The sequence below is a fragment of the Neofelis nebulosa genome, chromosome 6, assembly GCF_028018385.1.
Source record: "Neofelis nebulosa isolate mNeoNeb1 chromosome 6, mNeoNeb1.pri, whole genome shotgun sequence".
Classification (NCBI taxonomy): Eukaryota; Metazoa; Chordata; class Mammalia; order Carnivora; family Felidae; genus Neofelis; species Neofelis nebulosa.
The window spans coordinates 124,895,999-124,923,646 of NC_080787.1; the positions used below are offsets into that span (position 1 = coordinate 124,895,999).

Below are 27,648 nucleotides of genomic sequence, written 5' to 3' on the forward strand. Positions count from 1 at the left end.
AGTCAAAATAAATATAAGCCTCACAGAGTTATAAATGAAAAATGAAATCTTAAATTTTTGAAATCTGAGAACCTTCAAGCTAAGTCAGTTATCTGGCTTTCTTGGATTAACCAAATTAAAAGACAAAAAAGAAAAGTCTTGGAGTAAGCCAGGAAAAATAAGTCTTAGTAAAAATAGGAGTATCTATAAAAAAATATAAGTACCGCATCTAGGAAAATGGGAAATATGAGTTATGTAGTGCTCTGTTGTGAGTCAAATCATATTGAGATAAGTATTTTGATAAAGGCAACAAGCCTGTAGATGACTGTTACATATTTTTTTGCATTACATAACAATTGATCTTTGTGTGAGCAAACAGCTTATAAAGGATTTCTAGTTGACCAAAACATGGCTGTATCCATCTTGGAACAGTATTAAAATCAGTACAATCTACTGTAGGATTCCAACTATATGCCATTCAGGAAACGGCAAAACTATGGAGACAGTGAAAAGATCAATGGTTGCCAGGGCATGGCAGGAGGGAGGGATGAACCGGAGGAGCACAGAGGATACTCTAATAATGGATATAGGTTGTTATAAAGTTGCCCAAACTTAACACCAACAGCAAACCTTAATGTAAACTATGGCCTTTGGGTAAGGATGTGTTAACGTAGGTTCATCATTTGTAACAAATGTACCACTCTGGTGAAAGGTGTTGATAGTGGGGAAGGCTGTGCAGGTGTGGGGGGCAGGGGGTACATGAGAAATCTCTCTGCCTTCCACTCAGTTTTGTTATGAAGCTAAAACTTCCCTAATAAATAAAAGCTATTAAAACAATTTAGTACAATGGGCTAACAAAGGTCACATTCTATATCTGCCTCAGAAGCTTTATAGAAATGTGTATTAAATATGTTTTGGGTTTTTTTTTTTAATTTGTTTTTTTTTTGCATACTATGGCATGAATATAAGAAAAATAAAGGTCTAGAATCCTTTCAGGGTAATGGATCCGGAGCAAAACTGAACTTACTTCACACCCGGATTGAGTTTCCCATGAACATGACTCCTTCTCCTGAGGGAGAACACCTCTTTGGAAAGCGTGGTCCCCCAGGCACGTCGGACACAAGGAAGACTCAAAATCTGGCTCCCCCGGTGGGATGTGCATGACCGAGGGGCCCGTGTACTTCAGGCTGGGACTCTGATGCTTGTCCACACTGACCATTGGGCTCTTGATCCACCTGCGTACCTGCAACATGCAAAAGGAAAGAATTGCATTTTACCCCCTGTGATGTTTAATGGGACCCCAGTGGGAAATTTGGTGGATGGATACTCATGAAAGGAGAATTCAGTCTCCCGATTTCTCTTTCAAGTGTTAATATAATCCAAATGGGTCAGTTCTAACCGATCACTCTTTAGGTGTGTGTGTTTTTTGGCTGCTCATTTCATCTCACTGAGTCTGTCTCCCCATCTGGGGATGATTGGGGTAATGGCACTTCCTCCCAGGTCGTCATGAAGATTTTACAATGTAGTGTTCAGTAGATGGTGACATTTTACTTTTACTCTTACCAATATGATTATGCTGACAGACTGATTCACAAATGTGTAAGGTGAATTGCTAGTTATTCTTTTTTGTTTCCATTTTTGTTTTGTTTTATTGTTTTCATTTTTGTTTTGCTAGTTATTCTTACTAGAGGAAATACTCACCTAAGATTGTGAGCTTACGACTCAATTGCTGCTAAAGGAATTAACATATATGTCACTGTTGCAAAACCTTGATTATAAAAGAAGTTACTTCTGGTTACAAAATTACCTCATAGTGTTTTCAAAATTCTAAAACTCACCACTTGTTGCTTGCATGTAGAATTCCTATAAAGCACAGAGAATATATAAAGCTATTCTAATATTTTTAAAATTAAAAACATTTTTTAATGTTTATTTATTCTTGAGAGAGAGAGGGAAAGAGCATGAGCAGGGGAGGGGCAGAGAGAGAGGAAACCACAGAATCCGAAGCAGGTTCCAGGCTCTGAGCTGTCAGCACGGAGCCCGACACGGAGATCGAACTCACCAACCGTGGGATCATGACCCGAGCTGAAGTCGGAAACTTAACCGACTGAGCCACCCAGGTGCCCCAAAGTGATTCTAATATTAAAACGCATACTATTTATATAGCACTTTAAATATAAAAGGCATTGTTGTAAATGTTTCACATTTTGTCCTCCGATATTTCATCCTCAGAACAATTTTACATGATAGGTACTATTACTAATCCCATTTTACAGATGAGAAAACAAAGGCACAGATAGCTGAAGCAAATTTTCCCAAGACACAATGCTGATATTGAGCAAAGGCGGGACCCAGGTACCTCAAATCCACAATCTATTCCTTTACAAAAATGGAATTTAAACAAGCATTACAGGGTTATACGACTTGTGGTCACTAACTGCTTGAAATTTATCTTGATTTAATATGTCTTTTCCATGCTCTTTGAAACCCCTGAGGATTTAAACAATTAATAAAATCAACCCTATACCAAAAGAACAAAGGTATGAAATGGCAATACTGAATTATAGTAATGTTACAATTAAATATTTTAAGGATACACTGAGAAGAAACTAAAATTGTAATAACAAAGGGATATTTAAGCAATTTGATGGAATATTATGCTATCACTAAAAATAAATATTATGAAGACTGTCTGGCAATATGGAAAATGTTTAGAACGCAATTATATGAAAAAACAAAATCCCAATACAGAATTGCTCAAGCAGTAGAATTCCAAATGTAAAAATACATGTACTATCCACAGGTAAAGCAAGAAAGTACTAGGCAAGATAAAAACTGCTATACTCATTGTTAGGATTATGGGTGTTTTAGTTTTCCTTTTTACAATGTAAGTTTTTAAAGCATAATTTCTTTTAAGTTTATAAGAATCTCAAGCACTTAAAATCATATTTCTTTGGTTACATATGTGCTTTTTAATTGCTTTATTTGCTTTATTTATATGCACTCTTTTCAATAACCATTTAAAATATCTTTTTGAGTTTACCATCCGAATGTTACTATTTGGGAGGTTTCCTTCAGTATTTCTTGCACACCAGGGTATTTAGTAGGCACATTCAAAGTGTTTATTTGATTCATTAATGAAAGTTTAAATGTAACTCAAAAAGTTTGAGACTACAATAGAATCTCTCTTCCTGATGGTACTACCAAATGTGTTTTTGATCAATCTAAAAAGCACTAAATTTCATTAGAGATGGAAAATGTTTTTTTATTATTCTTATTCAGAGGATTTTGAGCTTGAAGTTTGGTGACCATTCTTGATTAGTTGCCAACCTTGTATTTTAAATTCAATCTTTTATTCTGGCTTACTTTCAATGTCTCTTTTGCCAAGTAGATTGAACTTTGGGGTTGCTAGGAATTGAATTTTTTTGAATATTTTTTTAATGTTTATTTATTCTTGAAAGAGAGAGAGAGAGAACGTGAGTGGAGGAGGCGCAGAGACAGAGGGAGACACAGAATCTGAAGCAGGCTTCAGGCTCTGAGCTGTCAGCACAGAGCTCTATGTGGGGTTTGAACTCATGAACTGCGAGATCGTGACCTGAGCTAAAGTCAGACCCTTAACCGACTGAGCCACCAGTCGCCCCACTAGGAACTGAATTTCAAACAGATTTATCTTCAAATGAATTTGTATGGCCTGAGTGATTAAGAATCTTCGTATATTGAAACATAAATCTTATAATTATGGACCACTTTATTTAGAGTAAATCTATGCAATACTGTCTTACAATTATTCAATTTATAATGGAAGAATGTCCATGTGACTGAATCTAAGCTTTCATTATGTTATAGAAAAAAACAAACTAGTTTTTATCCGAGGACAAGAATTTAGAGACATTATATCTCAGGTCAAAGTATGCATTGATCTATAAATATAAATGATCTGTGGCATGTTAGGAATCTTTGGGATTAAGAATCACATGAGGAATTGTCATTTTGTTTGATATCCAGCTAAGAATTCCCTCAAATAGTCGAGGTGACCTCGAGCATATGCTGTCACACAACTAAGAGATGTCTTTATAGAATTTCAAGGTTGGAAGAGACCCAAAGGTATTAGTAATTTACCCAAAGTCACACTGTAAAGTATTATGCATCAAAACTATACCTAATTGTTTCAGCAAATCACTGACCCAATTTCTACAAGGATATAAGCTGGCAAGCTGGATGCCTTCAGAGGCTGGCAGGAACAAGAAAAGCGTAAACTGTGTAAATGACCAGGGTACGAAAATAGGGAGTGGCAGGGACCGTAAGGGCATGCTTGCTAAGGACATTTAAATTTAAAATTTTAAAAACAAAACAAAAAAAATAAAAATAAAAACAAAACAAACAAACAGACAAAAACCCAAGCAACCAAATAAACAATTGTGGTCCAAGAAAACCCTAGTCAAATCTACCTCACATCTTTAAGGGTCACCATGTGACCCCTGAAGTTATCGTATCACATAGAATTTCGTATGAAGGCAAATTCCATGAGGTAGAAATAAAATGATTTGATATCTTCTAACTTTTTCAAAAAGCAGTCTAAGGCTCTTGACATTTTAACTTGCATTCATTCATTAATTTATTTATGCATCGTTCGTGATTGAAGACCAACTGTGTGTCATGCATAGTCTAGCCGTTGAGAGAACATGGCAGTTAACAAGACAGAGCTTCGAAAACCTTCCCTTATGGAGTGTGAGTTATGGCCAAAGGAATCAATTTATTTATTAAGGGAATACATTATTTAATAAAATAAAAATAATATGGGAGGGGGTAAATAAAGCAGAGAGGCTCGATTAGGATCCTTGCGGGTGGGAGGGTTCTACTGGAATTGTATGAGAAAGGAAGGCCTCTCAGTGAAGTCTCTAGAGGGGATAAGGCTCCAGGACATCCAAGTGGGCTATCAAATAGGCACCCGGATCGTCAAGTCTGCATTTCAGAGGAAATATTCCAGCTGCAAACATGAATTTCAGGAGACTTGAAACAAACAGCCATATTCTACTGAAGTCTTTCGGGAAAAAAACTACCCCGTGACTTGCCTGGATCTACTTGTGGAGTAATGTGTCCGGGTGTTAAGTTCGTATTTCTGTAAGGTAAGCGACTTTGATGATTAGAATCTATTCCATTTCACTGAAACTTACTGAACGACATGATTTACTAGAGTCTTCTGAGAGCGGGTGTGTATTTTGTCCCTTAACACATTCCACAGGGGCAAGAAGTGGGTGGGGGTGATATTTCAATAGAAAGGCCCAGGATTCCAAACGACCTTTGACAAATTAACCCATTCTGGGCCTCGTGGACATGTGGGGATGTGATATTCCCTCTTTCCACAGAGAGTGTGGCCAGGGAAAGTTAGAAATACTCCATTTTTCCAGAAGCATCGGGGAGAAAGGTGTTATAAAAATAGCTGCAGGGATCCATTTCGTAGGACTGTGGCTGGCATTAATTACATGCTCTACGTCTTGAAATGCATTATCTCCTTTGGCTGAACCCTCATTCTGACTTCAATACGTCCCTTCCTCGCTCCTCCTTTACACATTTCCTTGGCTTCCTAACCTCCCCAGTGGTTTTTACAGGCCTGATTAAGGACTTGGTTTATGGTGTTTACTTGATCTTGAGAGAGTGGCTGGCTTGTGAATGAATGCACGGGGCTCTCCCTCAGGCCCTTGAGTCGGGCAAGGTGCCCTCTAAAACTGCTGAGTGCAGGAACACTACCTCTGCCCCTGAGGGAGTTGGAGCTACAACTGGCCTATTGTGTCCCCTCGGGCTCTGCCGCAGGGACTAGCTGCCTGTGAGTGGCTTTGGGTCCTCAGAGACCAGTCACAATGGCTCAGGGAAAGCTGCCGCAGCTGTGTGTGAGAGAAAGATGAATGCCCGGATACAAGCCTCAGCCCCCGCTCCTAGGCCACCTGGGCCCTGGGTTTATTCACAGCTACGCGACCGTTTATGGAGGGAGTTGTAAACAGACATAGACAAGGGGGGGCTGGGGGGTGAGAGGGCCTCCTCACCCTGAACAGATCACCAATTCCCTCACTTGGGCTTGATAGGAACCTGTTCTCCAAACTGCATCAGACTGTTTTCTTAGAAGCCATTGCTTCTCTAGTCTTGAGGGTGAAAGGGGTAGGCCCTTCGCGTCACCCCACAGCTACTCTTACAGCACAGGGTTTACCCAAGATACGAATCCGGTTTCTTTGTTAAATCCAGTCTGCCCTGCTTTTGTTAATTTCTTTATTTGGAAAAAAGGTAAAAAAAAAAAAAAAATGATATCCCAAAGCGATAATCCCTCAGACTAGAAAATCGCCAGATGTGATTAAAAAGATTGGCCAGCTTCTAGGGATTTTCCACTTGTGGTTTTTTTTTTTTCTATGATGTAATAGTAAACAGATATTGCTCTTAATTTAAAATGGTTTAGCTGATCATGATATCAACCGGCGCAGAAAGATTATAGAGCGCCCAGGTACTTCTTGGCAAACTCATAAAGCAATACCTGCTAGTCTCACCATGTCTCTCGTTGTCTGGGAACGAACAACGATCTTTTCCTTAAAATCCAAGTGAACCTGAAGTTGGACACAACTCCTGTGATTTCCAGAGGGGCGTGGTTTTTTGTTTTTGTTTTTTTCTTTGATGTTTTATTTATGCTTGAGAGAGATAGAGACAGAGCACGCGAGCAGGGGAGGGGCAGAGAGAGAGAGGAAAACAGAATCCGAAGCGGGTTCCAGGCTCTGAACCATCAGCCCAGCTCACACCCAGGGACTGTAAAATCATGGCCCGAGAGGAAGTCGGATGCTAAACCAACTGAGCCACCCAGGCGCCCCCATGATTACTTTCAACTCGGATATAGTCAGTCAAGTTTTTCTAGTGGGAATTACGTGGACAATTCAATTGGTTATAAAAAGGGACCCCCACACCTCCTTCTTTTCCAGAAGGTGCCCGTCGGTAGACTGGTTATGACATTAATGTAAGTCGGGAGAAGGCTCCCGGAAGCACATTCCTCTCACATTGGTGCCCGAGGCCCGCTTCACAGCATGGCTGTGTGCAAATGGAACAGTGACACAACAATCCGACAGCAGTGGTAGTAATCGGATTTATTCACCCTAGCTCTATGGGTCATCACATCGCTTTCTTTCCTCTGAATATCTGTTGCGTGTTTTGTATTCACTTCCATGAAACCTTGGGACCTCTTTGCTCACTGGGTGTTATTATGCCTATGTCATCTTTCCAACTGGACCATAAGGGTGAGAACAGCTTCTTAGGCTTTTTTTTTTTTTTTTTTTAATTCCTCAGAGGCTAACATATGGTCTTACAAATAGCAGGCAATAAAAATAGGAATTGCTGGATTATTTTTGACAACTACATTCACGTATAGATCTTAACGTACTTTGCTACCACCCTCTGTCAAGGTGATGAATACGCTGTATGTCACTGTTTCCCATACACAGCAATACCTCCCAGACCAGGCACCCCGAGACGACTGCGTGGCTTTTGGAATTCCCCATCGTCCCGTGCCATTTGCCCTTGGGGTTTCCCTGTCCTTTCCTCTCGGTGTTGACCGAAGTACTTACATCCTGTTCTAGATCCTCAGCGTCTAACCTGGTGTTTCCCCAGGCCTCCTCTGGGGGGATGGGGCGGCCAGGGGACTAGGAGAAGAGGAAGGAAAGAGAGGACCCAGCGGGCAGCATCCGGACTCCATCTTGTGCAGCTGCCAGACGGCTGCCCCTGCACTCTCTAGCAAATTCTCTTGAGAATCCGACACCAAACACAGCCCTTGCCCTGTACTTCCAGCTGCACAAGTGTAAAGTCCCCTTCTGCCTCCTGCTCCCCGTTGAGGCACTCACCAGACCCCACCCCATCAAGTTTTAAATAGAAAAAGCTCAGGAATCTAGTGACATAAGGCTTCCTTTGGAAATAGAAAGAACATTTTTTCTCGGTCCTTTAAGATATGGGGCTGATCCTTTTGGCTTGAATTAGTCTTCCTCGGATTTGAAAAATTAAAGAAGAAGAAGGAGAGGAAGAGGAAGATGAGGAGGGGGCGGGGGAGGGGGAGGGAGGAAAGAAGAGGAAAGAGGGAGCAGAAAAAAGTTATTTCAGGGAATATATCTAAGGGACTGGAGGTGTTATTTCCTTTGCGAATGAAAATTGAGGCTTGGAAAATGGCAATGCCAGGCTGACCGCTAGGAAAGAGCCCGCCGCCTGTCCACAGCTCATTCACCGGAGCTTTGGAAACTTCCTCTCCCGGTTCCTCTAAGAAATCCCCTTTTCTAATTTTTTTTTTTTTTTTTTTTTACCTCTCCCTCACTTGGCTGGTGGCTCTTAGCACGTTCAACACGTTGTTCTTGCAACATCTCCTAAAAGCTAGCAAACTAAAAACAGAACACCCCCCTTTTACCCACAAACTTCCTCGTTCCAGCAGCCCTCTCACCCCACCTGACTGCTTTCGTTCTTAGCCATGCTTTGTGAGGTCACCTCACGTTACTCCTCAACCCATTGCCATCTATTCGCTAAACAATACTTACGGATCACCTAATATTTGCAGGGACATGACAAAGAGTCTCACCCCATTGGAACAAGTTTTCACCAAGATGCCAATAAATCTCATTGCCAAATCCAGCCAACATGTTTCAGTTACCTACCTGGCTCTCATGCTGTGCAGCATTTAAAGGTTTCACCACAAGCTCAGCTATCTGTTAGGCATTCTGCTGGGTGGTGGGGACACAGGTAAACGCAACTGCTTGCATGGTCTTTGAGTGAGGGTGCCGGCATTTCAGAGACTTACCCAAGAGAGCCTGTGGTTTATCATGGTGTAATGAGTGTATAACGTACCAAAGAGTAGAAATCGTTTATTCTAGAACAACAGTGCTTGGTTGAAAACGAGAACTATTGCTCTACCTTCCCAAAGCAATAATACCTACCTCGTCAGGGTTTTATGAAGACTAAGTGAAACGATTCACATAAGCCCAGCGCCTGGCACTGGGTGAACACTTGGTTAATATTTGCTTTATAGCGATGTCTCGATGTAACGAGAGAGCTTTATACAAAAGGCCATGGGAGGAAAAGACGTGGGATGTTTGGGGAAGCTGGGAGAAATCAGGGAAGGCTGTCTGGAGGAAGTAAGGTTAAATTGAGTCACGAAGGTTGAGTTCAAGGAAGTCGGGTGGACTAAAATGGAAAAGATATTTCCAGCAGAGAGGAAGGCAGAAGCGAAAGGAGGCGAGAAATCTGCACGGAACGTGTAGAAAATGAGCCCACAGAGGAGAGGCAAGAACTGAAGCTGGACAGAAAAACTGGGCCACTGAAGTGTTGTAAACAGGGGTGTAGGGTTGTCAAATGTGTCTTGCAATTCAGTGTGAAGGATGGATATAAGATGGTCAAGAACATCGGTAGCTAGATGAGTCAGGGATTGCTTACAAAAGAAATGATGAGGGCCCAGCAAGAATAGTAGCAGTAAGAATGGAAAGGAGAGATGTGTCATCAAATCTATCATTCCGTTCTCCAGTCCACATCCTTTTTTCTGGATTCCTAAAGCCATCTCCTAAATGGCTTTGCCCCTTAAATCTGTTTTTACTGAAACCATAGCATCTTTCTAAATGCAAAAGTTGATCTTGTCCCTGCTTTAAATTCTTCAACGATTCCCCATCGCCGGCAGCAGTGACTTTCAGCAGTGACCAAACCTGTTTGGTCAAACTCGATGTACTGTAAGAAATCCCTATGCTGCTATATCCGTTTATAATAAATAGAGAGAGATATGCAACTGAAAGGATTGGTAACACCCCCAAATTTACCCTTTTTACAGGAAATGCACTCACATTTTTCCATTCCAATCCATTCCTTTCAAATGTTGATTTCAACCCATTGAGTTGATTTCATGGCCCACCAGTAAGTGCCACACAAACTGAAGAACACCTAAATGGTAAAATCTAAATTCCTTGGCCTTGGATACCAAGTGTCCTAGGATCTGAATTTACATCTCCCATTGTGCCCCCTGTGCATCCAGACCTTTCACCATATCATCTGATTTGCGTTTGTCTTAAAGACTGCTCTCCTAAGTCTTTGTGTACAGGCTCTTCCCTCCGACCCACCTGGTCCATCTGGGTAGTCCTGCTAAGAGTCACATACTTGGGACACTCTTCCATTGTCTGGCTTCTCTGCTTCTCCACCCATTTTGGCATTGATTTGTTTGCATGGGAACACACGCACATTTACTCTGCTTTACTGATCTATTGCTCCTCTTAGAATGTGCGTTTCACAAGGACTAAGACACTATTTTCTATCTCCATCCATAGGACATCCACAAGGGTTATTTTGTGTGTCCCCTCTTCCAAGTCTATCCCCTCCTCAATTCCCATCTGCCCTCACTTTACATTGAAGGTCTCCAGGAAGAAGGCTCACTAGTTTATCCACAGAGCTTAGCACAGCTCCCAGCACATAGTAGGCGATGAAGAAATATTTGTTGATTGGTATAAAGCCAGGTACTATTCAAGGAACAGGGAATAAAAAATGAAGAGGCAGTTGTTCTTAAGTATCAACCAGGAAATCAACAGGTGAAAAGCAGTGTTAAAGCTAGCGTGAGTGCATCGCTGGGTCAAGCAGGGTAGGGCTGTGATGGGATAGAGAGAGCAGCTTGTTTAAAGGGAAGCTCACGAAGAGGGCTTGACTGGAGCCAATCTTGTGGGTAATTGTGTGCAGCGAGATAGAAAGCCAAGAGGTAAAGTGTGGGGACAGACATCAAAGGGACGTGAATGCTTGAATGCTGAAATGTTATCTTCAGTTTACAATATGGGAAAAACGTAAGAATTTTAAACTTTAGAGCAATCTGATCAGATTGCCGTACTCTGGGTGAATTAGAGTAGGTCCAGGGGAGAGGGGCACTGGCCTAGAGGAATGAGCACTGTGTACAGAGGGGTCTCAGGAAGGCACCTCTCCACGCGTTTCCAACCCCAGGGAGCTTTTACCAAAGGAGGTTTACAAGTGGCTGTTAAAATTTTTTAATTTTATTTTCAAGCCCTATGTGACCTGGAGAAGGGTAAGTGAAGGCTGAATGGGGCATGAAAAGAGTGGGTCTTTGAAGGTCTGGGTTCAGGTAGGATGTATAGAGGGTCACAGTGCAGACCCAGGAGGGTGCACTGGGAGTGGTTATCCCCATGCATAACAGAGTGGAAGCGCCATTGTGCATCCCTGTTGGAGCTCTTTGGTGTTTTCCTTCAAAGACGATCTCTTTCCTTTCTTCCATTCGCCCTCCCTCGCCTTCAACCTAATCTAGTGATAAAGGTTTATTATTTCATATAGCAGTTAGAGTCCTCAATAATCTAGTTATATCATGAATTCAGTGTACTTTTATGGCTAAGGGCAAGGTCAAGAATGGCATATGAGAGGTTACTAAACGGCAAGTATAATATTGTTTTCACGTTATTCGGAGGTTAAGCAGTCAGTTTGCAAGTGATTTGGATTTCCTCACAATTTGCTGAACAAAAGGATATTTAAGGTGTAATGAATAGGCGCCTGGGAGGCTCAGTCGGTTAGGCATCCGACTCCTGATTTCGGCTCATGTCATGATCTTACCATTCATGAGTTGCAGCCCCCCACTGGGCTCTTGTGCTGACCATGTGGAGCCTGCTTGGGATTCTCTGTCTCCCTCGCTCTCTGCCCCTCCCCCATGCGTGCGCGCGCTCTCTCTCTCTCTCTCTCAAAAATAAATAAACATTACAAAATAAAATAAAATAATTTTATGGCTTAAGGGCAGTTGCCAGAGAGTCCATTTAAATGGCAGTAAGACAGACTGAATAAAGTCTTTGAACTGTGTACATTACTTAATTAAATTCGAAATACCAAATGAAAGGGGAGATGGTTAACAGCATCCCAAATGGGGGCTCATTACTACTCCCTGTTCTTTCCATTCCTTTGTTGAGTCCTCTTATACAAGAAGCGCCTGGCACATTCGGTTTTATTTTTATGCAAAAACAATTTTCCTCTAAATGATGCTTGTGCTGTATTGGTAATGACTTCTATTTTGGTATTCTATTTTTTCTCACTTCATGTTTTATAAAGAAAGTGGTAAGATTTCATTGTTCCCTGAAACCAAGAAGAGAATAAGCTAATAAGTGGATATTTACTAAGTACCTACTATGTCCAAAAATTATGTCTCCAAAAATGTGGAGAATGAATTGCAGATGTTTGACGATCCTATGGAAATTGCTAAAATTGGAAAACTCACTGCGACCTCAGGACCACTGAGAGAGAGGAAAATTACTGTGAAAATGAGTCTGTGTAAGCGGAGAAGGACAGATGCATTTTTGTGACATGTAAATAATGGTAATAATAATAGAAATACCAATAATAGAGCAAAGGGTCAGAATCAAAGAAAAATCTGAGCAACCTTGTCCCTGGTGATCCCACCCCCTCCAGAAATGGTGTAATCTGTCAATGCGTAGCAATACTGAACAGCATGAGCTGACTCTTTAAAGAAAAAAAAAAAAAAAAGGAAATGGAATGAATAATCCAGAAATATGCGTTTACTGCATTGCATTAATATGGTCCCCATTAAACCCCGATAGGAAAGAGCAAATGCTTGGCTTTTGGGGGGAGCACTTCACATACAAATTTTACATGAAAGGGTGGTTTATAGAAACTTGTAATCATCATGCTGTGCCAGGCTTTTACTGCAAAATCAACACTCAGACAAGTCAGGTATTGAGTTTATATACTAATTTGGAATCAACAGATGTTCCATAAGCCATATACTACAATATTACGAGCAAAACTGCAAACATTCAGCTTTGCTTAGAAAGTCTAGCATTAGGTGCATTCGTTGTTTTTGTCATCCTGGCATCCTTTGCCCCATTTTATGGTGAAGGCAGCCCCACCCCCATCTGCACTTCCACTTTCTCATTTGGGAACAACTCTTCTCAAATGTGATGATGTTGGAGAATTGCCAAGGACAGTTTATGACACCTGGACAGGATGGAGTTGTGATTCAAGAAGACAGTGATAAAAATCCTATGCCTCTGGCCATGGTGATTGGTCCAAGGGTTAGCATGTGACACAACAGAGCCAATCAGAATCTTTCTCTGCAAGCTTTTTTTTTTTTTTTTTTCATACCGAACCTGGGCGGCGGGGTCTTTCTTCTCTTTCCTTTTGGAGTGCGAGCTCTAGGGATGCTCCCTGAAGAAATACCAGCAGCACATCTCTTGTCATGTGCAAAAGCCTGAGATAATAGTCTACCTCGTGAGAGGCAGAGACACATTGCACTCGGATTCCAGGAAGTGTGCATTTGTTTTAATGTAGACCATAGTGTAGTTAGGTGCAAGGAAAAAAAAATTGCTTTTAGGTAGATATAATAATTCAAAACATTTCACCAACTCAATAGCAAGGCACAGAGCACAGATGTTGGTTGCATGACCCAGGCAGCTCCCGTAAGGCCCCTCCTGTCCCAAGCTTTACCTCTTTGCTTGCTGGATGGTGGAGAGTTCTTTAAGAGTCCAGAGACAGGCTGGAACAGCTGGGTTGGCTGGAGGGAGGGGACACTCACAGGTTGCTGGACAGTGGCTATTTACTAACCCATAAGATTGATGGGGAGGGGATGCAGGGGAGAGGGGGAAATGAGTGATGGGCATTGAGAAGGGCACTTGTTGGAATGAGCCCTGGGTGTTGTATGTAAGCGAGGAATCACAGGAATCTATCCCCCAAACCAAGAGCACACTGTATGTTGGCCAACTTGACAATAAGTTATATTTAAAAAAATTTCAATATTTCAAGATTAGTATGGCTTATTATGCATACTAACTGAACATCAGCCCTGGTTTAGGGAAAGAGGAGATGGTATTGGGGCTATTTTTTGTGGCAATGACAGAGGAGACTGTGTGATATAAATTACCCATGGCTACAAAAACTGTCAAATTGCTTGAACTCCAACTGTTCTTACAGTTTTGGATCCTGTAGTCTCTGTTTACATCCTAAATTGATGATGACCAAGATCTCATTTCTTTCCGCAATCCAGCTGTCCCTAAGCATTCTACCAAATGCCAGCAGGTGTAAGAAAAAATCATTTGTTCACGTCCAGGGTGAAATAAAAGAAGCAACTACATTTCATTAAAAAAAAAAAAATAGAGTAAATGTTCTGAGCATAAGGGACACTAATAAGAAAACAATAGGGAAGAATTTTCCAAAGATACAATATTTTTTCCAAAGATAAAATACAATTTCTTGCATGGATCTTAGGAGGTACAAAACAAAAACAGAATATTAATGAAAATGGGGGATTTGGACTCTAGGTTTGTCTCTCCCTAGTGAAACAAATATTTAAAAAATGCTGATGATTGAAAGAAAAAGTATGGTCAGCAAACAACTAGCTCACTGGTACATTTTCTCTTCTCACCCCACAGGGAACACTGTTTAGAACCCAAAGGTCACAGACCAGGTGGTCGTTAAACACTATCACAACAGCCTACCGTTTTGCCTTCTTTCCTTTGCCCCTTTCCAGTCCACCCTACCTTTCGCTGTTCCATCCATTTTCCCCAAACTAGGTTTTGATGATGTTACTTCCTTGCTTAGTACTCTCAATGGCTCTTTACTGTCTACTGAATACAGGCCAAGCCACTTTAGGGAGCATTTTCCCGGGACTGTCTACATGCTCTGGCCCTAGCACAATTTACAATCCTATTCCCCATGACTCACCTTCCTTTGTTCCATAAGCCAGCCAAAACAGATTATTTGGTCCTTTCCTAACAAAACCTGTATCTTTTGTCTTTTGAGCCTCTGACGGCTCATGTGTTCTTGCCAACAGAGGTGCCTTTCATTCCTCACCTCATCTCAGTGTTGCTAGGCCAGATCTTACCCAAACTTGAAAACTTGGCTCTAAAAACGTCTTCACAAATGCTCATTACAACTCCATGAAGTGTCTTCCTCCTTGAACCCCCATTCTACTTCAAACTTCTCATGTGAACCTATCATGTTATATAGCACCATGATTCATGCACTCTTTAATGATTCCAGCTAGTATTTATTTTCATGGATAATTACCATGAGGTACATTCCCCTCCTGGGGTCATGGGAAAGATACAGATTTTTTTTTTTTTTTTTTTTTTTGCCATAATGTCATGCTAGAAGGGTTAGGAGAAAATAACTCATAACGCATACATAAAATAGGAAGTCTTCATTTATACCCTGAGAATTCCCCTGAGTAATTCAGTCGTAAAAGTCATTTCTTTGCCACCACTGCTGTATTCATTTTTCTGAGGGAGGGTACGAGACCTCAAAGGCTCCAGTCAAATTCCTAACATGTCCTTGGACCAATGCTTTCCACAGCACTTATTGACTTTTGACATTTATTTGACTTGGGTGGTGGCCAATGATTCATTTATAATTTCATCTTCAGGTGCTTCTTGCCTTTCCATCCATTGGTATTGGTTTTGCCTCTTTGATTATATCAGGCTTTAGTATTCTCAGTTATCACCTTCTTGAAAAATAACTGGTCTCATTATAGCTGTTAAAGGCCACTATGACAATGTTTGGGGGTGGGAGTTCTTAGACCATTTTACACCAAACCATCCACTTTACTCTTCACCATTTTCCTCTTTGAGGTGAAAAGTTTCTTTCAGTCCCATTTAATCGTGCAAGTGGCATTTCCCTATAGAAAGAAGTCTCTATCCGGTAAAGTATACTTCCTATTACCATTTCATTACCTATATCTTATTCATGACTGTCTTGAGGGGACATAGAAATCGTAAGTATTTGTTGAAGGAATAGACAGGTAAAGGGATGGATAAATATCTTATAGTGGTGATTCAGCTTCTTAATTTTTGTCCCTTACTAGATTGTAAATTCTTTATAGATAAAGGTTTCGCTTCGGACACCATTGTGTCACTTGTCACCCCAAGCAGTGTCTTGCATGGATCAAGTGCAGCAAATAATTTGTTGGATTAGTTGCTAAGTGTGCACCTGGCACCTTGTGAGGTCCGAATGAATGAGCAGACCCAATCTTTGGAGAGTTCACCGTCCCATTTTCAGTTCCGCTTTGCAATGCAAAATGGAAATGTTTTGCTAATGCAAAAATGTAGTATGAATCTAGATCATACTACATTTTTAAGGCCTCGATCCAACATTTTCATCTCCCTATAATTTTAGCTTTTGTGTCTCAGGACTGTTAGAAGGCGTGATTTCAAGAGTTGTTTCTACCACGTATTAGATGAGTGATTTGAACAACTAACTTAACCCCTGAGTCTTTTCTCATCCATTGAGAGGTAATGATCATACAAGAAGGCATGTGAGCTCCTTCTAAGTATGTAAAATGTAATATACACTACATTGTAATATATACATTACATTGTAATATACATATACAGGTATGTGTAATATACATTACATTGTATATTACATATGCCTATATGTAATATATCTATATATGTAATATATATATGTAATATACAGGTATATGTAATATACATATACAGGGAAATGTAATATCCATTTATACATATATGTAATATACATTTATACATATACATATATGTAATATACAGGTATATGTAATATACATATACAGGGAAATGTAATATATATTACATTGTAATATACATATACAGGTACACCTCAGAGATATTGTGGGTTCAGTTCCAGACCTTGGCAATAAAGGGAATGTCGCGATAAAGCGAGTCAAATGAATTTCTTTGGTTGTCAAATGCATACAAAAGCTATGTTTACCCTATAGTGTAGCCTAAGTGGGAAGTAGCATTATGTCTAAACAATTGAACATACCTTTTTAAAAGTATGCTTTTAGTGCTAAAACATGCTAACCAGTATCTGAGCTTTCGGCTAGTTGTAATCCCAGATCCCAGATCACCATGACAAGTATAGCAATACGAAAAAGTCTGAAGTGTTAAGAGAATTACCAAGATGTGACACAGAGACACGACGTAAACAGATGCTGTTGGACCAGTGGCACCGACAGACTTGCTCAGGACAGGGCTGCCACACCACAAACCTTCAATTTATTAACAAAACCAAACAAAACAAAAACGCGGTACCTGCAAAGCGCAATTCGACAAAGTGTAATAAAACGAGGAACACCTGTTATGAAGGTCATTAATTTTGCAGTATTTCAGTTTGCTTTTCAAAAGTGAAATTGGCTACCAGAAGAGGCAAGAAACTTTCAGTCACTAGGGTTGCTTCAGAGAAAGTTGTAGGCACTTGGCAAATAGGGGCAGAGAGAAGTCAAGATCTTTATGATACTGTTCAGTTCTGACATACCCTAATCTCACATATAACTTGTACACATGCTAATAAAGTTAAACTATGTGCTTGGGCTATTTTACACTTCAGCTCTGACAGGTCAACTCACTAATTATTTTCCTCCTACTTGTGGAATCAGAGATACTGGCTTGGAAGCAGTTCAAGTAGGAAAAGTCCCAGGGATTTTAGTTTACTGTAAGCCTTATAGGAGTACTCTCATTCAGTTTTTTCTGGACTAGTTAAATGAGGCTGTGTCATTATAAACATCGAGGCCAGAGCAAGAAAGGCGATACACTGCTCTTTGTCCTGTTAAACTGAACATGGAATATTGGTTCTAGACTTGTTCTTTTGATTTTAACAGCGGTAGCAGCAAACGAGGAAACACCCAAACCACAGCAGATAGAATGGGGAAAGAGATTATGGTTGTCAGTCCTAGGTATCAATTTGGCTACACCATTTTACCTGCTTATTAAATTAAACAAACACTGATCTATGTGTTGCTGTGAAGGAATTTCATAGACGTGTTCAAGATCTACAATCGGTTTACCATAACTGAAAGAGTTTATGTTTGACAATCTGGGTTGACCTCATCCAGTTGGCTGAAAGGCTTTAAGAACAACCCTGAGGTCTCCTCGTGAAAGCAGAAATTCTGCTGCAAGATTGCGGGATCAGCCTTTTGGGCTACCCTGTACATTTCGGACTTGCCTTTCCTACAGTCACACGAGCCAAAGCATTCCAATAACTTTTTTTTTTAAATTTTTTTTAATGTTCATTTATTTTTGAGACAGAGGGAGACAGAGCATGAACAGGGGAGGGGCAGAGAGAGAGGGAGACACAGAATTCGAAACAGGCCCCAGGCTCCGAGCTGTCAGCACAGAGCCCGACGCGGGGCTCGAACTCACAGACCGTGAGATCATGACCTGAGCCGAAGTCGGATGCTTAACCGACCGAGCCACCCAGGCGCCCCAACCAATAACTTTCTTTATATCCCCTGCTGGTTCTGTTCCTCTGGAGAAATGTGGCTGATGTAGGGATCAAGTAAGAAAGATGGAAGTGAAAACTCAGGAAGGCCATCACAAACAGTTTTCCAGTATTTAAATAGCTATTGCGTGAGTGGTGAATTAATGGATGAAGTGATAGCAAGGCATCTCTGGGCTTCCCGTATACCAAAAGTTAAATGGGGCCTTCTTTTAGCGAAGGCAGCTGCCCTTCAATAAGCGCATCAAAGAGAAAATCTGACCAACCTTTCACTCCCTAAAATGAAGTGCCAAAATAATGCATTTTTTAGTACTAGACATTAAATGAGTCACTTCCTTACAGCTCTTTAAAATGTTATTTGCTCTTATACAGAGCCTCACTGCAGCTCATATAAATGATATTTCCACTTTGTGGACCGTTAGACTAAGCCGGAAGCCCCCAGATACATATTCATTCACCGAGCAAAGCTACTCACATGGTTCTCATTTCGTAGAAGACAAAGCTGATGCTTTTTTGAAGTCATCCGGCCAGATCAGGACTTGGATAAGACTAGAGAGTTTATAAACTTTCAACCGGTGTTTCCCCTTCCACGCAAGGCATCCTCTCTCAGCCACATGGCTTTAGCCTTGTACAAGTTTTGCAAATTTTTCGGTGTGATTTTAGCGGACAAAACACATTCTATGCTTTTTTAGCATAAACTCAAGAACTGAATTCTTAAAAAGGCAAACTTTGACATGCACAAGTGACATTATCATTTTGTGATGCCTAATGCTACTGTTGACATCTCCCAAAGCTATTGAGCGAATCTTATGAAAATAACTTCAAAGCTAGGAGGTGCCTTCAAAATCAGCCAGCTATGCCTTTGAAATGCATACTTAGAGTGTGTCCTATGCACCCAACTCTGGATGCTGTCATGCAGGCACGGGCTTGTGGAGGGCTCCTCCCTTGAATTTTCCCTTTCCTGGTATACACTTCATGCAATTGCTTGCTAAAATTATTTTTTCTAGACTTCAGCAACTTTAGCTGAAATATGGAGCCAATATAAAATATCATCACAACATAATAATTATCCCTTACAACTGGCGATGAGTATAACGGATTTCTTCATTTAAAACGAGGCACCTTTTAACTCTAATCATTAGTTCTTAGATAGAAATTATGCCTGTTTTAGGTCCCTCTGTCTAGTTATCTTGAAGGATATTGTATGTGTTCAGGTACGAGTTAATGTAATTTTGTTTCTGCTTTCTTTTATTTCATTAAATTACATACAATTATATTAATTGAGAAGGATGTAGGCTTTGAAATATTTTAAAAATGTATTTCTAAAGGAGGAAAGGTATTATTTCATATTAATCTGAAGAGAACCAATAAATCTTAGAACTGAATAGATTTTCCGGTCCTAAAATTGCCGTGGTGCTCTTCGTTATTTGCTCTTTCTCATTTTCCTGGAAATGGAGAAATTTTTAATAAACATATTTAAGAGGGGTGCCTGGGTGGCTTAGTGAGTTAAAGCACCTTGCTCTTGATTTCAGCTCACAGTTCATGAGATCAAGCCCCGAATTAGGCTCTGCACTGATAGCATGGAGCCTGCTTGGGACTCTCTCTCTCCCTCTCTCTCTGCCCCTCCTCTATACACACACTCTCTCTCTTTCTCTCTCTCTCTCTCTCAAAATAAATACATAAAAGTTTTAAAAAATTTTTAAAAATATTCAAGAATTTCCAGAGCTGGCATGTTGTGAAAATATATATATATATATATATATATATTTTTTTTTTTTTTTTTTTTTTTTTAGTTCTTGATTAGAAGAAAATTGAATCACTTGGAATTGAAAGTTACTCTCAAATTCAAGCTCGATTGATATTAATCGTCCAGTTAACCTAGGCTTTCAGACCTTATTTCAGCGTTCTATCTATAACAGCCTGGCAAAAACGGTCTATCTCAGAATGGTTGTTTAAATGATTGATTGGGGTTACAGTATATAAAAAGGCAAACGGAAAAAATATGATCCGTTCTTTCAAAAGTACACCAAAGGCAATTTTCATAGAATTTCTTGATTTCCTCTCAAAGACTAGAAGATTTCTGAGGGGGAAAAAAGTGCGTCTTATCTCTTCTCGCAGATCGGTCATTGGAACCGGGGTCACTTGGGTCACCCCTAGACAAGACTGTGAGTAGGGATTTGTCTTGGAGACATGTGTAGATTTCTATGATAGCACCTCAGGCTTCCTGAGCCCCCAGCCAAGTCATCAGACTCCCCCCCCACACTGCCAGGGGCTCAAGTTCCCAACTCCAACCGTGCCTCCCAGTAGTGCCCTGGGGTCCCCCCTAGGAGGACCGTCACCGGAAGAGGGCTTGGGGCCATTGCTACAGGAGACCCCAGGTGGGAGCTGGGAGCATGGTCTAAAGGGGACATGGTCTGTAGGTGGACAGTACTCTGATGGGTTGGGACCAGGCTCCACACACTTTTCTCCCAGCGAGGCCAGAACACCAATGGCAGAGGCATTGCATAAACGGGGCCCAGAGGGGCTCCTATTGCCCCTGCCCTGGGGTCAGCACCATCGCCTGGGCTCCCTCCTACCTCATAGGTGGCCTTCCACGAGGCAGTGGTTCTCAAGCTTGTATCAGGATCACACGAGGCCATGTTAAAACTCAGATCTCTGGACCCCATTTCCTGAGTTTCTGATTCAGTAGTTTCAGGGTGGGAACCAGGGTTTGCTATTCTATCAAGTTCCTGGGTGAAGCTGATGTTGCTGTTCCAGGGACCCCACTTTGAGAATCAATGCCCCAGGCCTTGCACAGTTCATGCTTTTCCCCCTCAGCGTCCTTCCCCTCCTCCTTCAAATCACAGAGGGGTTTCTGAAGCCCAGATATCCTCTCTTTCCTCCAGTTAATGGTAATAGCCAAATTACATCTCATGCATGAGCTTGCGAGTGGGGTAGGGGCAGAAAGGGAGAGAGAGAATCCCAAGCAGTACAGATCCTGACACGGGGCTCAAAATCAGGAACCATGAGATCATGACCGGAGTCAAAATCAAGAGGCATATGGCCCTGATGCTTGAACCAACTGAGCCACTCAGATGCCCCATGCTTGAACATTTTCGATGGCTATTATTTGTTAGGTGCTTGTGGAAGCACACGCACAAAATAGAAAAGTAAAATGGGAGACAATTAACTTTACTAAAGGCCAGTAATCTTTTTGAAAGTGATATAGAGACAAAATCTGCTGAAAAATAAATATCAGAAGCAGGGCATTCGGATTGACTGAGAGAAAGGAGCTACTAAAGCACTTGCCTTCCAAAGCAGACTGCCCGTTTCACCTGTAATGCTCTTAGAATGCGGGTGCTACCCACTTTTCCTGATTCCGGATTGACTCTAACGGATAAAATAGTACGCAAGGTGAACCAAGGCAAAAGGTTTCGAGGAGTGTCTTCAGATCATACAGGCCGAAAACTGGCCCGCAAGAGACAACATTTGACCCAGACTAGAAGGTCAGAGGTTAACAGGGCCCAAGGGATCATTTAGAGCCTTCTGACAGCTGGGGAAAATGAACATTGATTAAGCTAAACAGCTTGCCCGAGTTCCAACAGGTGCACGTTGGTCATATGACACGGTGGTTTGGCATCGGACAGGCTGGAATTTGGATTCCAGCTGGAATACTCGTTGTGACCTTCCTCATGTTACTAACTCCCCGGGCTGTGACATCCTCCTTTACCAAATGGGAATATTCTAGTAATTGACTGGGAGGCTGCAAGGACCAAACAACATATGTGACCGTTAATATGCACCTAATTAATCTTAGATTTTACTCCCATCCTTTCATTCAGATTGAGAATCAGAACCAAGAAGTCTGGCCTTCTCGGCTTGTGCTTTCTTACATGTGCAACCTCTCCTCCACCAGGGTGATCTTACTCTCGTCTTTTCCCTAATCATCGTCACATTCATCATCACTCTCAGATGTCTACCTGTAGGACAGAATAGTCATTGTGAGGATTAATAAAGATAATGTTTGTGAAAACACCAGGTTTACGCGAATGTACATTATTATTAAAGGCTACACTGATTTGCCACAAGGCCATCCTATTGGCTACCAAATATCCTAAAATCCAAATGATGTACTGAGAAGTTGTTTTGCTTTGCTTTGATTGGATTTTGGGTGCCACGTATTATCATTGACTATGTAAAATGTGATCATTTATGAATGATGTAATATCCGAGGTTACAGAGTCTGAGTCTCATGGTTCCCCATTCTAGATTCACAAATATTTCACAAATGAGTCCTCAAATAAGGACTCATTTTAGTAAAAATAACGTCAAATTTCTACCACCGATTCCAACAACAATGGCCCAATACCCTAGAAGAAGCTTTCTGTTGTTGAAGGCCTATTGTATCCCTGACACTGTGCAATTATTGCCCCTTATAGATGAAAAATACTGAGGCTTGGAAAAGTTGCTTGACTTGCCTAAAGTAAGATCCAGAATCCAGGTCTGACTCCTCTCAGAGTTCTACCTACTACCTCCCATTGTCGCTCCACGGAATGTGCCGGGCTCAACAACAAATATACAAACACGTATCCCGGCGTCCCATAACAGCACTTGAGTAATTATTTCTAACAAAATTTCTTTGAGCTTGGGAATAAACAGAAACACCATTCACAGATACAAGCACAATACAAGGTATTTGGTTATTTGTTCTAGGCATCTGCCACACTCTGCTCCTTCTGAGGAAAACACACACACACACACACACACACACACACTAAAATGACTTTGTCATATTGGCCACAACCCACTGAAATACAAGTAGGCACTTGGCATGCGGGCAGGCTGCTATGGGCTGCTGTTGCCCTATGGGAGGGGCTAGTATGAGAATTCTTTCCCTACTTAATCTTCAGTAGCAATCTGACAACCTTCTGAGGGGAGTTTCATTGTAAGCCCTTCAGAGAGAACCCTTGGTCAGGAGCAAGGTGAAGGCTGAGATGAACGTGAAGAATTGGCAAGCATTTCAAGGGACAGTGTAGAGACAGATGAGTTTGGTTGAAGCCAAAAACCCCTATGGGAGAGAAACAGAAAGCACAGCTTCAGAGAAGTTTGAAACTAAGCATCATTTCTAGGTGTAAAACATCGTTTCCATGAAATCGAGTTTTCTAATTGGCAAAGAGGTGTTTCCATACCATTTTGTGATGACAAATGGGTTTGTTCATCCTCAAAGGCCCATTAACAAAAAGGTGAATGGATATGCAGGGTTGCCATGGGGGACCCTCTATGAAGACTTGCTCTCAACCAGAAGCCAGCCCAAACAAAATAATCCATAAAATTACAAATGTGGTATTGGGAGTCCTAACTACCAGAACAGCTTGGTATCCTAATAATGTTTTCTCTGTGTTATGTTTTCTCTACTTTTAATCATCTTCCGTGGTCTATGTCTCATCATCAAGGAAGATCGAGTTAACACTAGAAAATGTTCATAAGCAGGAAACCACACTTTATTCCATCACTCAGAAACCATCACTCAGAGTAGTCAGTGTCAGTTATAGCAACAGATGTTAAAACGCACATAGTCACTACAAAGGCTCTTTTTAATGCCAGTTTAATTTAAACCTTAACCTCCGATTTTTTCCACAGATACAATCAGAAACCACAAGGACCCTCTTGTCCCAATGCTCCTGCCACACACTGCAATAAAAGTTCTTGTTTTGGAAACAGAGAAACCTTCTGAATCAGCAGTCATGGGCCACTCCGTTTGCCATGGTCATACCACATGTTCAGTGCGTCAGCCTTCTTAGGGTCCAGGCAAGAACCTGTCCCCATCCACTACCCGTTATTTTCACTGTGGAATCTTGGCTGCACATTTCAGATGGCAAGTAGGTAGTATACTAAAAACTGCAAACCGCTTTTTTAAAAAAAAACCCTTTAGAGAACGGCAAAGAATTTAAACAATATAGTGAGGTTGAGCTAGTGTTTGTTCTCTTCCGTTGGGACGATCAGCAGATGTATAACTGAACAAACATTCACTATGCAGGAAGGGTGTAGTCGAAAAGAGCACGGGTCAATAGAAATAAAATGTGAACCACACATGTAATTCTAAATGCTCCACTAACCTCAGACGGAATTACTTACAAATACAATTTATCGAACCCAACCCGTCCAAAATACTATTCCTTCAAAATGCAATCAACATAAAATTATCAACGAGGTGTTTCTTTTTTTTTTTTTCTTTTTTGTACTAAATCTTTAAAGTCCTGCATGCACTTCACACTTCCAGCACATTTCCATTCAGAATAGTCACATTTCAGGGGCTCAACTGCCACGCATAGGTAGGGGCTACTGTGTTGGACCCTGTAGTCCGGTATTTGGAAGGCACAAAAGCATAAATGACTGCAGTAAAAGCCCTATTTGGTTTAGGGAGAGAAGGAAATTTTCCATGGAGAAGACGGCATTTGAAACTGGTTTTCTGGGGGCGCCTGGGTGGCTCAGTCGGTTAAGCGGCCGGCTTCGGCTCAGGTCACCATCTCGCGGTCCGTGAGTTCGAGCCCCGCGTCGGGCTCTGTGCTGACAGCTCAGAGCCTGGAGCGTGTTTCGGATTCTGTGTCTCCCTCTCTCTGACCCTCCCCCGTTCATGCTCTGTCTCTCTCTGTCTCAAAAATAAATAAACGTTAAAAAAAATAAATAAATAAACTGGTTTTCTGAATAATAGTTATAAGTCAGAGAGATAAAGAGTGTAGTTCACGCTGAGGAACCTGTAGAAGTAACAACTTGGGGGAGAGAAATGGCGGGGAACTGCCACTCTGTTAAACAGAGTTTCTCGTCATGCTTAGGGTAAGAGCGCGATTCCTTAAGGAGGAACATGAGTTCCTACTGAGGTGTTTGTTTCCTTTCACTTTACTCTCAAACTTACCCCCGAATTCAGTCTCTCTGCTCCAGCCTCGCCGTCTAGATGCTGTCTCATAAACTCCCCACCTCTTCCCATTCAGCTCTTTGCATAAGCAGAACTTTGCCTGGGACTTCTCTGGTTTGCCTCATCGTTGCTTCTAGCACACAGTATAGTGCTCAGCAGACAGTCCTCAGTAAATACATCTGAACGAACAAATAGATGATTGCAGAGGACATGCAGGGAAGAAGACGGGAAGGCAGGAAAGGTCCGACTGGGGTTCTGCTGCTGAGAACCTTAGGCGCTAGCTTATGGGTTTGCAATGAATTCTGTGAGCAAGCCAGTCCCACACCTGTCACTTGCATATTCAATGCTGATCTGCAGCTCAGCCATATGTGGGATGGCTTGGAGTGAGGCGAGACAGGTAGTGGAAAGCCCTGTTAGGAACCTTTTGAGGGAGTCCAGATGAGCTACAGAAAAGTGGGAGGCGGTGGGGGGGGGGGGGGGAAGGAGATGACAAGAATATAAAATGCATTGAAATTATGAAAGAAGTGGCTTTAAAAAGTTTTTAGCACTAGGTATAGCTGACCTTATACGTGAAACTGGCCACGTACTCGGTCAAGGGTTCTGATTTAGCAGTCACTTACATATTCCCATGTTCTAAGAATCTTAGAAGTATTACCAATACATCTTCACGATGATCAAAATGCCAAATGTTTCCCATCTGAAAGAATACAAGAAGACCTAGACAGGGAAATTAAATGATAGCACCATGGCCACAAAGCTCATTCTCTGAGTCATATGTTGTCTCCCAAATTAGATAACTTGTGTTTTTCTAGGCGGTGTTTTCAGCTAAGCTTCGTGTTTTCTGTCTGAATGTCTCAGAAGAAGGTGAGAATAAGGAGGTAATATTTTTAATTTTTGAAGAATTAGCGCTGGCAATTTATACTATATATAGACAATATAAGATGGCTCATAACTTGCCAGTTTCTGATAAGCTGTAAAAGTCTTTCCATTTCATTGGGGAAGATTTGTAAATGTTTAAGATCGTAAATAGTTACAACTAACTAAGATAACACTGTAAAGGAGTCTTAGACTCAAAATTTCACAAGGTTTTGCTGCTCATACTGTCCCTAAATGGTGGAAACTTTAGATTAAAGGTACACAAACGTTTTCGAAGATGTATGTTTATTTACTGGCCAAGCTACCATTAAAGAAAAGAAAAACCAGCTAGGCTGTAAGGTTGACATTACAAAGTCAAAACAGCCTTGATAAGATAGAAGCTTCACTTTAAAACCATTTGTTTTTGTAATGGATATATCGAACTTTGATATCAAACCTGTAAACCTCAAGATTTGATAATGTTTACTTTTTAAAAAAATTTTTTTTTTAACATTTATTTATTTTTGAGACAGAGAGAGACAGAGCATGAATGAGGGAGGGTCAGAGAGAGAGGGAGACACAGAATCTGAAACAGGCTCCAGGCTCTGAGCTGTCAGCGCAGAGCCCGACGTGGGGCTCGAACTCATGGACCGCGAGATCATGACCTGAGCCGAAGTCGGACGCTTAACAGACTGAGCCACCCAGGCGCCCCGATAATGTTTACTTTAACAAAAACTTGCATCTTAATATCAAAACATCAGAAGTCAGATCGCTTTCTAAAAGGTTACAATTGGGCTTGGAATCCACACGGATTATTTTTTGTGAGTTATGAAAAGTAAACAGTATAAAACCATACCCAAGGAAGCATCGATATTAAGGTGATTTATCGAGACGTCGGAGACATAACTCAGATGTAATTATCTGATTTTCAAAAACTAGTCATCTTTACTTCCTCAAATGGTCTCATAATTCTTTGATGACGCACAGCAGAGAAGCGTTTATGTCAAACTGAAATGTGGACAAGGAAAGACAAATGGTAGGTCTGAATAACAATTTGAGATGCCAGTATTCCTCTTGAGGATTTCTTATTGACTGCACTGGAGGAATAAAGGCATCGAGTTCTTGGGAATTTAGCAGTACACATTTCAAAAGCTCTACTTTTGAACCCACCGGTAATCAGAAGGAAGGTTTAGGTCTTTCTGAATCTTCATGGAACTCAGGTCCTGAACAAAAACAAGCAAGAAATCCGATAGCGGTGAATCCTATCCTGGTCTCCTATCTCACAACCCCCCCTCACCCCCTTCTTATCTATCTTTTTCTTTAGCCATTTCCCATCTAATAAAGTGTGTTTTACTTTTTTTTTATTGTGAGAAACCATGCATGATACCATACCATTTTAATCATGATTAAGTGTGCAACATTTGTACATTCACGTTCGGGTACAACCATCACCAGCATCCATCTCCAGAACCTTTGCATCTTTACAAACAGAAACTCCCACCAATTAAACAGTAACTCCTCATTCCCCTCTCCTTCAGCCCCAGCTCCTGGAAACCAGCACTCTTCTGTCTGTCTCTACGAATTTGACTTCTCAAGGTACCTTGTGTAAGTGGACTTAAGACCTTATTTTGAGAGCTATGATGAACCACTGAAATGTGTTAAGCACGGGGATATCATGCTCCAACTTGTGT

The 27,648-nt window shown here is 41.2% G+C and overlaps 1 protein-coding gene across 1 annotated transcript in view; it reads right to left on the bottom strand.

Annotated features, from left to right (window-relative positions):
• SGK1 (serum/glucocorticoid regulated kinase 1) overlaps positions 1-27,648 on the bottom strand; it is a 112,203-nt gene that overhangs the window by 68,735 nt on the left and 15,820 nt on the right. The window contains exon 2 of the mRNA XM_058735349.1: positions 1,007-1,222. Within this exon, the coding sequence (XP_058591332.1) occupies positions 1,007-1,222 (216 nt within the window). The remainder of the gene's footprint in view (positions 1-1,006; positions 1,223-27,648) is intronic.